This window comes from Coregonus lavaretus, assembly GCF_964263955.1.
Source record: "Coregonus lavaretus genome assembly, chromosome: 17".
Classification (NCBI taxonomy): Eukaryota; Metazoa; Chordata; class Actinopteri; order Salmoniformes; family Salmonidae; genus Coregonus; species Coregonus lavaretus.
Genome location: NC_140004.1, coordinates 28,239,223 through 28,252,640, shown reverse-complemented (window position 1 = coordinate 28,252,640; position 13,418 = coordinate 28,239,223). Strand labels below are relative to the sequence as shown.

General features: G+C 44.4%; 1 protein-coding gene across 1 annotated transcript in view; it reads right to left on the bottom strand.

Annotated features, from left to right (window-relative positions):
* ikbkb (inhibitor of nuclear factor kappa B kinase subunit beta) overlaps positions 1 to 13,418 on the bottom strand; it is a 22,112-nt gene extending 8,694 nt beyond the window's left edge. Inside the window, exons 1-10 of the mRNA XM_084181299.1 lie at positions 13,250 to 13,418; positions 12,566 to 12,714; positions 6,632 to 6,726; positions 4,203 to 4,323; positions 3,992 to 4,061; positions 2,253 to 2,341; positions 1,451 to 1,540; positions 1,020 to 1,144; positions 373 to 480; positions 112 to 244 (exon numbers count right to left, since the gene is read on the bottom strand). Of these exons, the coding sequence (XP_084037425.1) occupies positions 112 to 244; positions 373 to 480; positions 1,020 to 1,144; positions 1,451 to 1,540; positions 2,253 to 2,341; positions 3,992 to 4,061; positions 4,203 to 4,323; positions 6,632 to 6,726; positions 12,566 to 12,670 (936 nt within the window). The 5' untranslated portion in view covers positions 12,671 to 12,714; positions 13,250 to 13,418. The remainder of the gene's footprint in view (positions 1 to 111; positions 245 to 372; positions 481 to 1,019; positions 1,145 to 1,450; positions 1,541 to 2,252; positions 2,342 to 3,991; positions 4,062 to 4,202; positions 4,324 to 6,631; positions 6,727 to 12,565; positions 12,715 to 13,249) is intronic.

Below are 13,418 nucleotides of genomic sequence, written 5' to 3'. Positions count from 1 at the left end.
AGAGAAAGAATCAACAAAACAAATCCTTCCATTACAACCCAGTGTCTTGCCAACCAAGGATCCTGTGAGAGAGATGTGTACTGAATTAAAGAGAGTGTGTGTGTCGTGTACCTTCAGCCCCAGTATAGTCTCTAGCTGAGAGAAGCAGTCTGAGGAGGTGGTCTGGGGGTCTGCCTTGCCTCTCTCCTGGGGAGACCACCTCAGCATCAGCTGCAGCCAGCTCTCTAGACGGCCCAACAACAGACTACCACACACACACACAATGAGGAATAATTCACCCAAATGATCAAATGACTTATCTCATGTCTTAATAAATTGAAAGTACTTTATTGGCAAGGAGAAATGGCCCCAGGTGGCGGTGTAGTGACTCACGTGTTGAGGTTGTTGGGCTGGGGCAGGTGTTTAGAGAAGCGCACCTCCCCTGTCAGGTCCTCATAAACCACAATGTCATGATCCTGCTTCAACTTCACCTTATTATGCCTGAGAGAGCGAATGAGACAGAGAGAGAGATGAGGGGGAGGAGAACAGATAATTAGTATTTTTCTATTTCAATTGCTTAGATTGCTAACGATAAGATATACATTCACATGCTTGCACACAGACAAACACACACGCACACACACACACACATAGGGAATGCAAGCTTGGCCATGCCAGTCTTGTCAACGCTGGCCACAGAGGCCCACATGGGCAGTACACACACATTTCCCCTTGTTCTTTAGGTCTTTGATAGCGTGTTGAAATATAATCATATTACAGTATAACTTGAGTCTGGAGTGTGGTCTATCATAACCAAACATACCACCCTTTAGGAATACCATTCAACAGGTTTATTATTGTAGCTCAAGGTTGAACACAGCAGGATAAAGCAACAATGGGTCCGTGTTTCTAACAGGGGAAAGAACAATAAGAGGTTTAGCTGGAGGGTGTGTGTGTGTGTTTGTAGTGGGTGTGTCTAGTGTGTGTGTGTGTGTGTGTGTGTGCGTAGTGAGTGTGTGTTCGTTTGTGTGTGGCAGTACCAGGGCACGGGTTGCCAGGTTGGCAGGAAGGGGCGGAACCCAGTAATGCACTCAAACACCAATGTTCCAAAGCTCCAATAATCCACGGTCACTGTATACTTCTGTCTCTCCAAGAGCTCTGGAGCCTGAGAGAGAGAGAGAAAGAGAGATAGAGATAGACATAGAGAGAGAGAAATAGATAGAGATAGACAGAGAGAGATAGAGATAGACAGAGATAGAGCGAGAGAGAGAAAGCGGGGAGAGAGAGAGACAGGAAGGGGAGTGGGAGAAGAACTGTGAAAAATTGCTATGAAAAAGAAGAACCTATGAGAGATAAAAGAACAGAGAGGGAAAGTGAGATAATTCCTAGTAAATGTATATCTCTGATACTACCACAGAGATATACAAATATAACAGATAGAATAAGTGTTAGCCACAGTAGCACCACACACCAGGTATTGCAGTGTTCCAACGAATGAGGTACACAGACTGTTCTGGTCCAGTTCCTTGGCATAGCCCAGATCTATGATCTTATGGATCAACTACAGAGAGAGGAAGAGATAACAGTGTCACGGGTTATGCTTAATTTCACGATGTATGGCGTATTCCTAGTATTAACTAAGAAATGACATGGTAAAACAGTAACTACATAACATATAATTAACTAATAAATATCAAATAACTACTTTGGTGCTCTACTGCCTTTAAGAACCGTTTCATATAATAGTTCTACGGCCCCTACTTCTCAAAGCAAGCACTGTACTCCAAACACACACCGTCACCAGGAGGGCGTTTAGTATTGCTATTGTGTGTGAAACATTTCACAATAAAAATCATTTACGGTCAATTTAAACCAGAAAGAAATATGTGTGTTTTGTGCCGTACCCTTCATATAATGCTATCAAACAATACAAGGGCGTATACATAAACATTTAGCAACAACTTGTTTTAATATGTCTGGCCTTAGTTAGTTATATAACTAGATTTCTGTCCATGCAATCCTATTGAGAAGTTTAGGGATGGATGGTATATATTGCATTATTAACTAGATGGAGACATATTGGGCAAGGTAAGAACTATTACAGAGGGTGGGTGTCTGTTGGTTTTGGCGTTTGCAGTGGTTTGTGGTTCTGTGATTAGGCAGGTCATGAACCCATATTCAAGATCATGTTAGCCTGTTGAGCCAAAGCCAAGGCATTTGTCTGGGAGTGACTGCAAAGAGTTCAGTTTCTAAAATCACACAGGGAGACTCACTCTCTTCTCTCCCTGCTGTAGGACGATGTTCTCTGGCTTTAGATCTCTGTGGATGATCCTCTTCTTATGGAGGTAGGTCAGAGCAGAGGCTAGGAGACAGAGAGAGAAGGGGGAGAGAGAGAGAGAGAAAGAATAAACAAAACCAAGCTATCCAGTCACAACCCAGTGTAATCAAACAGTATCCTGGTATTTTAATCAAACATGTAATCAAATAGGATCCTGGGCTTCTTTCCTGCTTTCTCTTGTCAATACAGACTAATCAGAGGAGAGCATCAGCATCATTTAGGGGGTGAATCATTTGGCATTACATTACACTGCTAATAGGGCATCGAAAAGCAACCTGACCACTCTGGAAATGTAATGAGTCCGAGACTAATGATACAGCCGTGTGTGTGTGTGTGTGGGGGGGGGGGCACTTGTGCATGGTACTGTGTGATTCAACATACTGTGTCATTGATGTCCAGTAAGAGTCTGGCCTTTGTCTCTGTGCTGTAGGGTTGATTGGCATGGTCACTTAACATCCTGCATCAATGGGTGACTGGTGAGTGAGTTGGCTAAGAGTGTTAAATGATGCGGATCCCGTAACCCCAATGCCCCTGTATGTGAGTGTGTGTGTCAGGGCTCGGCGGGTGGTACATTGTAAAACTCTCATCAGCAGGAAGTGCCCACCAAAGTTCAACAGGAAGAGGAATGATTTGAGTGGGTGTGTGTTACTACTTGAGTATGATAATGTTTTGCATGTCTGCATTTCAAGTGTTGCACCTATCTGTCTGTGCCTGCTCTCAGAGATGTGAGATCTATGGATTTATATATGCATCCCTGAGCGTGTGTGTGTTTGTTTATTTATGCGTGTTTCCTCCTGTGAGTATGGTGTGAGTGTGTTCAAGTGTAGAAGTCTGTACACAGTCCTGCTCTCGCATATCTGTGTGCATGTATAAGATGATTTATGATTTGGTGTGAGTGTGACGATGTGTGCCTATGAATATCAGGAAGTTTGCGGTTAGCTTATGAAGACTTGCAGTTTCATATTTAGTATGGTCATGTCTGGTCATGTCATGCCAGTGAAAAATCTGTCGATGTGCCCTTGAGCAATGCACTTAACCCTAATTGCTCCTGTAAGTCGCTCTGGATAAGAGTGTCTGCTAAATGTATAAGGTAAACAGGGTGAATGGAAAACACTATCAAAGTTTAGACAAAATGTATCTGAAATGTGTCAGCAGTTAAAGCAAGTTCAGCAACTGTCGAGCATCTAAAAAGGCCTACTCGATGATGAAAATGAAAATACATGTTTGTGGGTTCACTGGACTTCCTGGCTTGTCTTCACTATGTAATATACATGTAATAAGATAATCATTTAGAAGACGCTATTACCAAAGCAAGAAACTCACAGTAAACACATATTTTCAGTACATGTGGCCTATGCAGGAATCAAACCATCACACTATGTGTGAGTGGTGTCAATGGTGACTGGCCCGTGGTTAGGGTTGTTGATGATGTCACTCTAAAAGTCAGACAGACAGGAGTGTGTGTGACACACACAGGCCATGCCCATTTACTCCATCCAACAGGAAGTTGATCATACATTAACTGTCACCTCACAGGAAGTGGCTCTGTGATGTCACCATCAGGAACGTGGAACATGGCCAAACTGCTGGCATTTGACACAGACACCATGTCTGACACTTTGAGAATTGGTCAAAATCCCTGTGTAAATGCAATGCATTAGAGCTACTACTCACATATGTCCCGTAGCAGAATAAGGATGGAACCCTCCCTCATTCCACAGCAGTTCTCCAACACGTTCAGATACTGGAGAAACACACACACACACAGGAGAAACATGAACAGCATAAGGCTGTGTGTTTGTGTGTGTGTATGTGTGTGTGTGTGTGTGTGTGTGTGTGTGTGTGTGTGTGTGTGTGTGTGTGTGTGTGTGTGTATATAACACACCTTCCTCAGGTCACCTCCCTGACAGTACTCCATGGCCAGTAGAGGTAGATCGTGGATGCGTAAGGAGGACTGCAGTCCTTCAGGAACCTCCCTCGCTGCTACCACGTTCACATGGTCCAGTCTGAGAGACAGAGAGAGAGAGAGAGAGAGAGAGAGAGAGAGAGAGAGAGAGAGAGAGAGAGAGAGAGAGAGAGAGAGAGAGAGAGAGAGAGACAGAGAGAGACAGAGAGAGACAGAGAGAGACAGAGAGACAGAGAGAGAGAGAGAGACAGAGAGACAGAGAGAGAGAGAGAGAGAGAGAGAGAGAGAGAGAAGAGAGAGAGAGAGAGAGAGAGAGAGAGAGAGACAGAGAGAGAGAGAGAGAGAGAGAGAGAGAGAGAGAGACAGAGAGAGAGAGAGAGAGAGAGAGAGAGAGAGAGAGAGAGAGAGAGAGAGAGAGAGAGAGAGAGAGAAAAAGACAGAGGGTAGGAGAGAGACAGTTATGTACTGTTGCATCACTGTAGAATGTATAAATGTGTTTCTGATTGTCCAGGCTGAACTGTCCTAAAACCGTCCAATAAAAACCTGTGAAAACAATTTCACTATATTACTGTACCTAATATGCAAGTGGTTAGGTGATACAGATGATGGTAATCACTGGGATAATAAATAGTCATGAGGTCATCATCAGTCAGCAGACAATGTACAGTCATTGTGTGTTTTAGTCTCATAATGGTAGTCTGAGAAGTAACTGATTGCTAACCCAAACATTATCAGAATATCATAACAACCCATCACCACTGGACACGGTGTGAGCCAGTATAGTGAAAAATGTATGACTGGAAATTGAAAATCTCTAGTGACTTCTGTAAGGTTAACTGACGTCCGCTGGGCAGTGTGTGTGCAGTTATGGGGTGTCTGTAAATGTATGATGTAGTGGGGTGTGTGTGAGGTGTTATAAGGTGTTTGTAAAAGTGTGACTCTATCAAAGGCTTTCATGCCTGCACTGCACTGCACACACACACACACACACACAAAAGAAAAAACCTGAAGCTGACTTTGACTCAACATTTAAGGGCTTCAGTTGACCTTGGCTGAAAATCTGATGTTATTACATTGAACTTTGGGTTTAAACTTTGCATGGGCAAGGCTATGACGGTGTGTGTGTGTGTGGCTTAGCAGTGCTTGGGTACAAGAGAGGGTTGTGGTTGAGACCACGTCTGTCTGACAACAACACACTCGTTAAAGCATGACCTGACAACAAGAAATCCTCACACATTCATACAAAAATACACACACTGGCAAATTACCTCTCCACACCCACACCCAACTTGACCACCAAGAATTAGCCCCCCCCCTTCCCACCCCTTCTGACACCAAGACAAATTGTCACCCCCCCACACAGCGCTACTCGCCAACAGGAGTACCACTGGCACCACAGCCAAGATGAGCTGGTGGAACACTACCTATCCTGTGCCAAATGACCAACACAGAACCCACAGACTGAAATAGACCCAGCTTTCATGTCTTTTTAATGTCATTGCTCATTTTTACTACAGCTGAATAAAACAATTGTTCTGTTGTTGTTTTTTCCTGCCCCAATGTGGACTGCAAAACAAATGAGGGGCCATAAAAAGTGTCAGTGTCATGGAATGTGCCGTGACATCTTATGTGGCCTTTCTCTACGACAGAAGGCAAGCTGAGGCATGATGCTAATAGCAGAGAGAACAAAGCAAATAGGCATTGTGAAACATGCAAATCTCCCTGAATGTTTCGTTACAAATAAATCGAATCAAATCACATGCGCAAAATACAACAGGTGTAGACTTTACAGTGAAATGCTTACTTACGAGCCCGCTCCCAACAATGCAGCGTTAAAAAGTAAGAAAAATATTTTGTAAATAAAAAAGGAGATAGTAACACAATAACGAGGCAATATACAAGGAGTACCAGTACCGAGTCAATGTACAGGGGTAAGAGGTAGTTGAGGTAATACAGTATGTACATGTGGGTAGGGGTAAAAGTGACTAGGCAATCAGGATATATAATAAACAGAGTAGCAGCAGCATATGAGTGATGCTGTGTAATATTGAGTGATGCTGTGTAATATTGAGTGATGCTGTGTAATATTGAGTGATGCTGTGAGTAAGACAGGCTCAAGTGGGATATACGTAACGTAATCCCAATTGGTGATTTGGTAATAAGGCTAATTTGTTGGATTCACACTGCCAACTTCCTGTCTTACTGTACTCCATAGCCATCCATATCCCTTCCCCTGCTGTGTTGGCAGATATGACGCAAATGGATTGGTCTACAGCTACCCTAAACCCATTGTAAAGCTAAGTGGACCCATTGCCATATTGCTCGCACGATGCAAGTCCCTTAAGATCGGTAAATAAAAATAAAACGTTTTCGTAGACAAAAAAGTTTGGTGGGAAAAAGTCTCTCACCTCTTCATTATCTGTATTTCCAGACACCAGCGTTCTCTGTTCCTCTCACTCAGCTCCTGACGACACTGCTTAATGGCTATCTGCTCCTCTGTGTCCTACACAACAACACACACGTAGGATTAGACACACACACATAAACACACACACAAACACACTTACAATGCTGTTACAATACACACAGTACACAGAAAGAGACAGGCCTGACGCAACGTAAAGCGCCTACGCAACGTAAAGCCTGTCTGAAGTATAATAGTCACATACATTTTACATTTACATTACATTTTCGTCATTTAGCAGACGCTCTTATCCAGAGCGAGTTACAAATTGGTGCATTCACCTTATGATGGCCAGTGGGACAACCACTTTACAATATATATATATATATATATATATATATATACAGTGAGGGAAACAAGTATTTGATCCCCTGCTGATTTTGTATGTTTGCCCACTGACAAAGAAATGATCAGTCTATAATTTTAATGGTAGCTTTATTTGAACAGTGAGAGACAGAATAACAACAAAACAATCCAGAAAAACGCATGTCAAAAATGTTATAAATTGATTTGCATTTTAATGAGGGAAATAAGTATTTGACCCCCTCTCAATCAGAAAGATTTCTGGCTCCCAGGTGTCTTTTATACAGGTAACAGGCTGAGATTAGGAGCACACTCTTAAAGGGAATGCTCCTAATCTCAGTTTGTTACCTGTATAAAAGACACCTGTCCACAGAAGCAATCAATCAATCAGATTCCAAACTCTCCACCATGGCCAAGACCAAAGAGCTCTCCAAGGATGTCAGGGACAAGATTGTAGACCTACACAAGGCTGGAATGGGCTACAAGACCATCGCCAAGCAGCTTGGTGAGAAGGTGACAACAGTTGGTGCGATTATTCGCAAATGGAAGAAACACAAAAGAACTGTCAATCTCCCTCGGCCTGGGGCTCCATGCAAGATCTCACCTCGTGGAGTTGCAATGATCATGAGAACGGTGAGGAATCAGCCCAGAACTACACGGGAGGATCTTGTCAATGATCTCAAGGCAGCTGGGACCATAGTCACCAAGAAAACAATTGGTAACACACTATGCCGTGAAGGACTGAAATCCTGCAGCGCCCGCAAGGTCCCCCTGCTCAAGAAAGCACACATACAAGCCCATCTGAAGTTTGCCAATGAACATCTGAATGATTCAGAGGAGAACTGGGTGAAAGTGTTGTGGTCAGATGAGACCAAAATCGAGCTCTTTGGCATCAACTCAACTCGCCGTGTTTGGAGGAGGAGGAATGCTGCCTATGACCCCAAGAACACCATCCCCACCGTCAAACATGGAGGTGGAAACATTATGCTTTGGGGGTGTTTTTCTGCTAAGGGGAAAGGACAACTTCACCGCATCAAAGAGACGATGGACAGGGCCATGTACTGTCAAATCTTGGGTGAGAACCTCCTTCCCTCAGCCAGGGCATTGAAAATGGGTCGTGGATGGGTATTCCAGCATGACAATGAACCAAAACACACGGCCAAGGCAACAAAGGAGTGGCTCAAGAAGAAGCACATTAAGGTCCTGGAGTGGCCTAGCCAGTCTCCAGACGTTAATCCCATAGAAAATCTGTGGAGGGAGCTGAAGGTTCGAGTTGCCAAACGTCAGGCTCGAAACCTTAATGACTTGGAGAAAATCTGCAAAGAGGAGTGGGACAAAATCCCTCCTGAGTTGTGTGCAAACCTGGTGGCCAACTACAAGAAACGTCTGACCTCTGTGATTGCCAACAAGGGTTTTGCCACCAAGTACTAAGTCATGAGAGGGGTCAAATACTTATTTCCCTCATTAAAAGACAAATCAATTCATAACATTTTTGACATGCGTTTTTCTGGATTTTTTTGTTGTTATTCTGTCTCTCACTGTTCAAATAAACCTACCATTAAAATTATAGACTGATCATGTCTTTGTCAGTGGGCAAACGTACAAAATCAGCAGGGGATCAAATACTTTTTTCCCTCACTGTATATATATATATATATATACAGTGGGGAGAACAAGTATTTGATACACTGCCGATTTTGCAGGTTTTCCTACTTACAAAGCATGTAGAGGTCTGTAATTTTTATCATAGGTACACTTCAACTGTGAGAGACGGAATCTAAAACAAAAATCCAGAAAATCACATTGTATGATTTTTAAGTAATTCATTTGCATTTTATTGCATGACATAAGTATTTGATCACCTACCAACCAGTAAGAATTCCGGCTCTCACAGACCTGTTAGTTTTTCTTAAAGAAGCCCTCCTGTTCTCCACTCATTACCTTTATTAACTGCACCTGTTTGAACTCGTTACCTGTATAAAAGACACCTGTCCACACACACAATCAAACAGACTCCAACCTCTCCACAATGGCTAAGACCATAGAGCTGTGTAAGGACATCAGGGATAAAATTGTTGACCTGCACAAGGCTGGGATGGGCTACAGGACAATAGGCAAGCAGCTTGGTGAGAAGGCAACAACTGTTGGCGCAATTATTAGAAAATGGAAGAAGTTCAAGATGACGGTCAATCACCCTCGGTCTGGGGCTCCATGCAAGATCTCACCTCGTGGGGCATCAATGATCATGAGGAAGGTGAGGGATCAGCCCAGAACTACACGGCAGGACCTGGTCAATGACCTGAAGAGAGCTGGGACCACAGTCTCAAAGAAAACCATTAGTAACACACTACGCCATCATGGATTAAAATCCTGCAGCGCACGCAAGGTCCCCCTGCTCAAGCCAGCGCATGTCCAGGCCCGTCTGAAGTTTGCCAATGACCATCTGGATGATCCAGAGGAGGAATGGGAGAAGGTCATGTGGTCTGATGAGACAAAAATAGAGCTTTTTGGTCTAAACTCCACTCGCCGTGTTTGGAGGAAGAAGAAGGATGAGTACAACCCCAAGAACACCATCCCAACCGTGAAGCATGGAGGTGGAAACATCATTATTTGGGGATGCTTTTCTGCAAAGGGGACAGGACGACTGCACCGTATTGAGGGGAGGATGGATGGGGCCATGTATCGCGAGATCTTGGCCAACAACCTCCTTCCTTCAGTAAGAGCATTGAAGATGGGTCGTGGCTGGGTTTTCCAGCATGACAACGACCCGAAACACACAGCCAGGGCAACTAAGGAGTGGCTCCGTAAGAAGCATCTCAAGGTCCTGGAGTGGCCTAGCCAGTCTCCAGACCTGAACCCAATAGAAAATATTTGGAGGGAGCTGAAAGTCCGTATTGCCCAGCGACAGCCCCGAAACCTGAAGGATCTGGAGAAGGTCTGTATGGAGGAGTGGGCCAAAATCCCTGCTGCAGTGTGTGTAAACCTGGTCAAGACCTACAGGAAACGTATGATCTCTGTAATTGCAAACAATGGTTTCTGTACCAAATATTAAGTTCTGCTTTTCTGATGTATCAAATACTTATGTCATGCAATAAAATGCAAATTAATTACTTAAAAACCATACAATGTGATTTTCTGGATTTTTGTTTTAGATTCCGTCTCTCACAGTTGAAGTGTACCTATGATAACTCCTGAGTGGCGCAGTGGTCTAAGGCACTGCATCGCAGTGCTAACTGTGCCACTAGATCCTGGTTCGAATCCAGGCTCTGTTGCAGCCGGCCGCGACCGGGAGACTCATGGGCGGCGCACAATTGGCCCAGCGTCGTCCAGGGTAGGGGAGGGAATGGCCGGCAGGGATGTAGCTCAGTTGATAGAGCATGGCGTTTGCAATGCCAGGGTTGTGGGTTCGATTCCCACGGGGGGCCAGTATAAAAAAATATGTATTCACTAACTGTAAGTCGCTCTGGATAAGAGCGTCTGCTAAATGACTAAAATGTAAATGATAAAAATGACAGACCTCTACATGCTTTGTAAGTAGGAAAACCTGCAAAATTGGCAGTGTATCAAATACTTGTTCTCCCCACTATATATATATTATATTTTTTTTGGGGGGGGGGTTGGGTAGGGGGAGGGTAGAAGGATTACTTTTATCCTATCCAAGGTATTCCTTAAAGAGGTGGGGTTTCAAGTGTCTCCGGAAGGTGGTGAGTGACTCCGCTGTCCTGGCGTCGTGAGGGAGCTTGTTCCACCATTGAGGTGCCAGAGCAGCGAACAGTTTTGACTGGGCTGAACGGGAACTGTGCTTCCGCAGAGGTAGGGGGGCCAGCAGGCCAGAGGTGGATGAACGCAATGCCCTCGTTTGGGTGTAGGGACTGATCAGAGCCTGAAGGTACGGAGGTGCCGTTCCCCTCACAGCTCCGTATGCAAGCACCATGGTCTTGTAGCAGATGCGGGCTTCAACTGGAAGCCAGTGGAGTGTGCGGAGGAGCGGGGTGTCGTGAGAGAACTTGGGAAGGTTGAACACCAGACGGGCTGCAGCGTTCTGGATGAGTTGTAGGGGTTTAATGGCATAGGCAGGGAGCCCAGCCAAAAGCGAGTTGCAATAATAAACAATTAACACTTCAACTCTGGGCAACACATAATGAGCTGTACGACCAGCTTATTGTTTATTTGGGGTATTAAGATGGCATCCTCAACAATCCAGGAAGTAACGGATGGCATCATCACCAGTGATTCAGAAAGTAGCAGAGGAAGTACCATGAACACAATGCCAGAGCACCTCATGCCCTTCCCTCCATTTCCTATGACAGACCGAAGTTACACTATATATACAAAAGTATGTGGACACACTTCAAATTAGTGGATTCGCCTATTTCACCACACCCGTTGCTGACAGGTGTATAAAATCGAGGACACACCATGCAATCTCCATAGACAAACATTGGCAGTAGAATGGCCTTACTGAAGAGCTCAGTGACTTTCAACATGGCACCGTCATAGGATGCCACCTTTCCAACAAGTCAGTGCGTCAAATTTCTGCCCTGCTAGAGCTGCCCCGGTCAACTGTAAGTGCTGTTATTGTGATGTAGAAACGTCTTGGAGCAACAACGGCTCAGCCGTGAAGTGGTAGGCCACACAAGCTCACAGAATGGGACCGCCGAGTGCTGAAGCGTGTAACGCGTAAAAATTGTCTGTCCTCGGTTGCAACACGAGTTCTAAACTGCCTCTGGAAGCAACGTCAGCACAAGAACTGTTTGTCAGGTGCTTCATGAAATGGGTTTCCATGGCCGAGCAGCCGCACACAAGCCTAAGATCTTTCATGCGCAATGCCAAGCGTCAGCTGGAGTGGTGTAAAGCTCGCCGCCATTGGACTCTGGAACCGTGGAAACACGTTCTCTGGAGTGATGAATCACGCTTCACCATCTGGCAGTCCAACGGACTAATCTGGGTTTGATTCTGTGATTCCAACTTTGTGGCAACAGTTTGGGGAAGGCCCTTTCCTGTGTTAGCATGACAATGCCCCCATGCACAAAGCGAGGTCCATACAGAAATGGTTTGTCGAGATTGGTTTGGAAGAACTTGACTGTACATCTACGTCCCTCTCATCCTGTGATGTCATAGGCCAGGGAGGATGGGCCAGGTGACAGGATAAAGCTGAGTGTATTTCCTGTAAGTTAAATTTAAAGCATTCATGATGAGGGAATGTAATATTACATCAGATATTAATGTGGGGGCCTCCACAGGTTCTGCTAGGTGTGCAGCAGCATAGGTCGTAGGCTATCTGATGACAGTAAGAAGTATAAAAAATGCCACCACTGAGGCAGCTTATACGTGATAGCATAGCACCTTTGCAAACACAAAAAATATGGTAAAAGTTAAAGGTAACAAAATACACACATGAATTGTATGGGTGGTCCTCTGTAGCTCAATTGGTAGTGCATGGCGCTTGTAACGCCAGGGTAGTGGGTTCGATCCCTGGGACCACCCATACGTAAAAATGTATGCACACATGACTGTAAGTCACTTTGGATAAAAGCGTCTGCTAAATGGCATATTATTATTATATTATTATTACCTTGTTCTGCCATCGGGTGACGTTCCCGAAGCCCCCGGTCCCCAGGCGTTCCTTCAGCTCCCAGGAGCCACAGCTCTGCTGCTGCTGCAGGGGAACGCAACTCATGGTCCTCAGATAGTCCTGACCTCAGCCACACAACAACACAGGATCTGGAAAAAAATGTACTACAGCATTATTTGCCTGTATGGACACTGTATGTAGGCCTAACTAAAGCATGTCTGGACCTTTGGGGCACTGAAGGTAGTAGCAAGCAGGCCGTATTTATTTCTAAATATATGGTAACAAGTAACTTCGGCTACTACTTGCACTATAATGACAGGGTTACTAGCTCAACATCCCATAGCTGTTCTCTCTGAATACATAATAGGCTACATTATATCAACACTGAAATGACAACACTGATTGTCAGCAGGCTACAGGAGAACATAAAATGTATTCTTTATAAAGCAGCAGCACAGCAGTATAATGCGGATAGTTTCTGTGTGTGTGTTTCGATTTATAAAAAATAAAAGTATGCTTATATTGTGTTTATAAACATCACAAGCTTTCTAGTTGCTGTTTTCCGCTTATTATAGAAGACTACAGCTGGCATTAGGCTTCCCCGATGCTACTGTAATGTAGCACAACTACCGCGAGGACCTCTCACCTTTCGATCGTGAGTAGTGACTGTAAAATTAGGCCTACCTGAAACGTAGACTTTGGCCAATGAAAAAGTTCGGTTTATAATGATAGACGCAGCTACCTAGCATACACTTTTGTTCATGAAAGTAACCTTCACTTTCTCTCGACTTACTACTGTAGATGGCGACAAAAAAAATCTCAAAGTCTACTTCCTGAAAGTCAGATTTCCTGT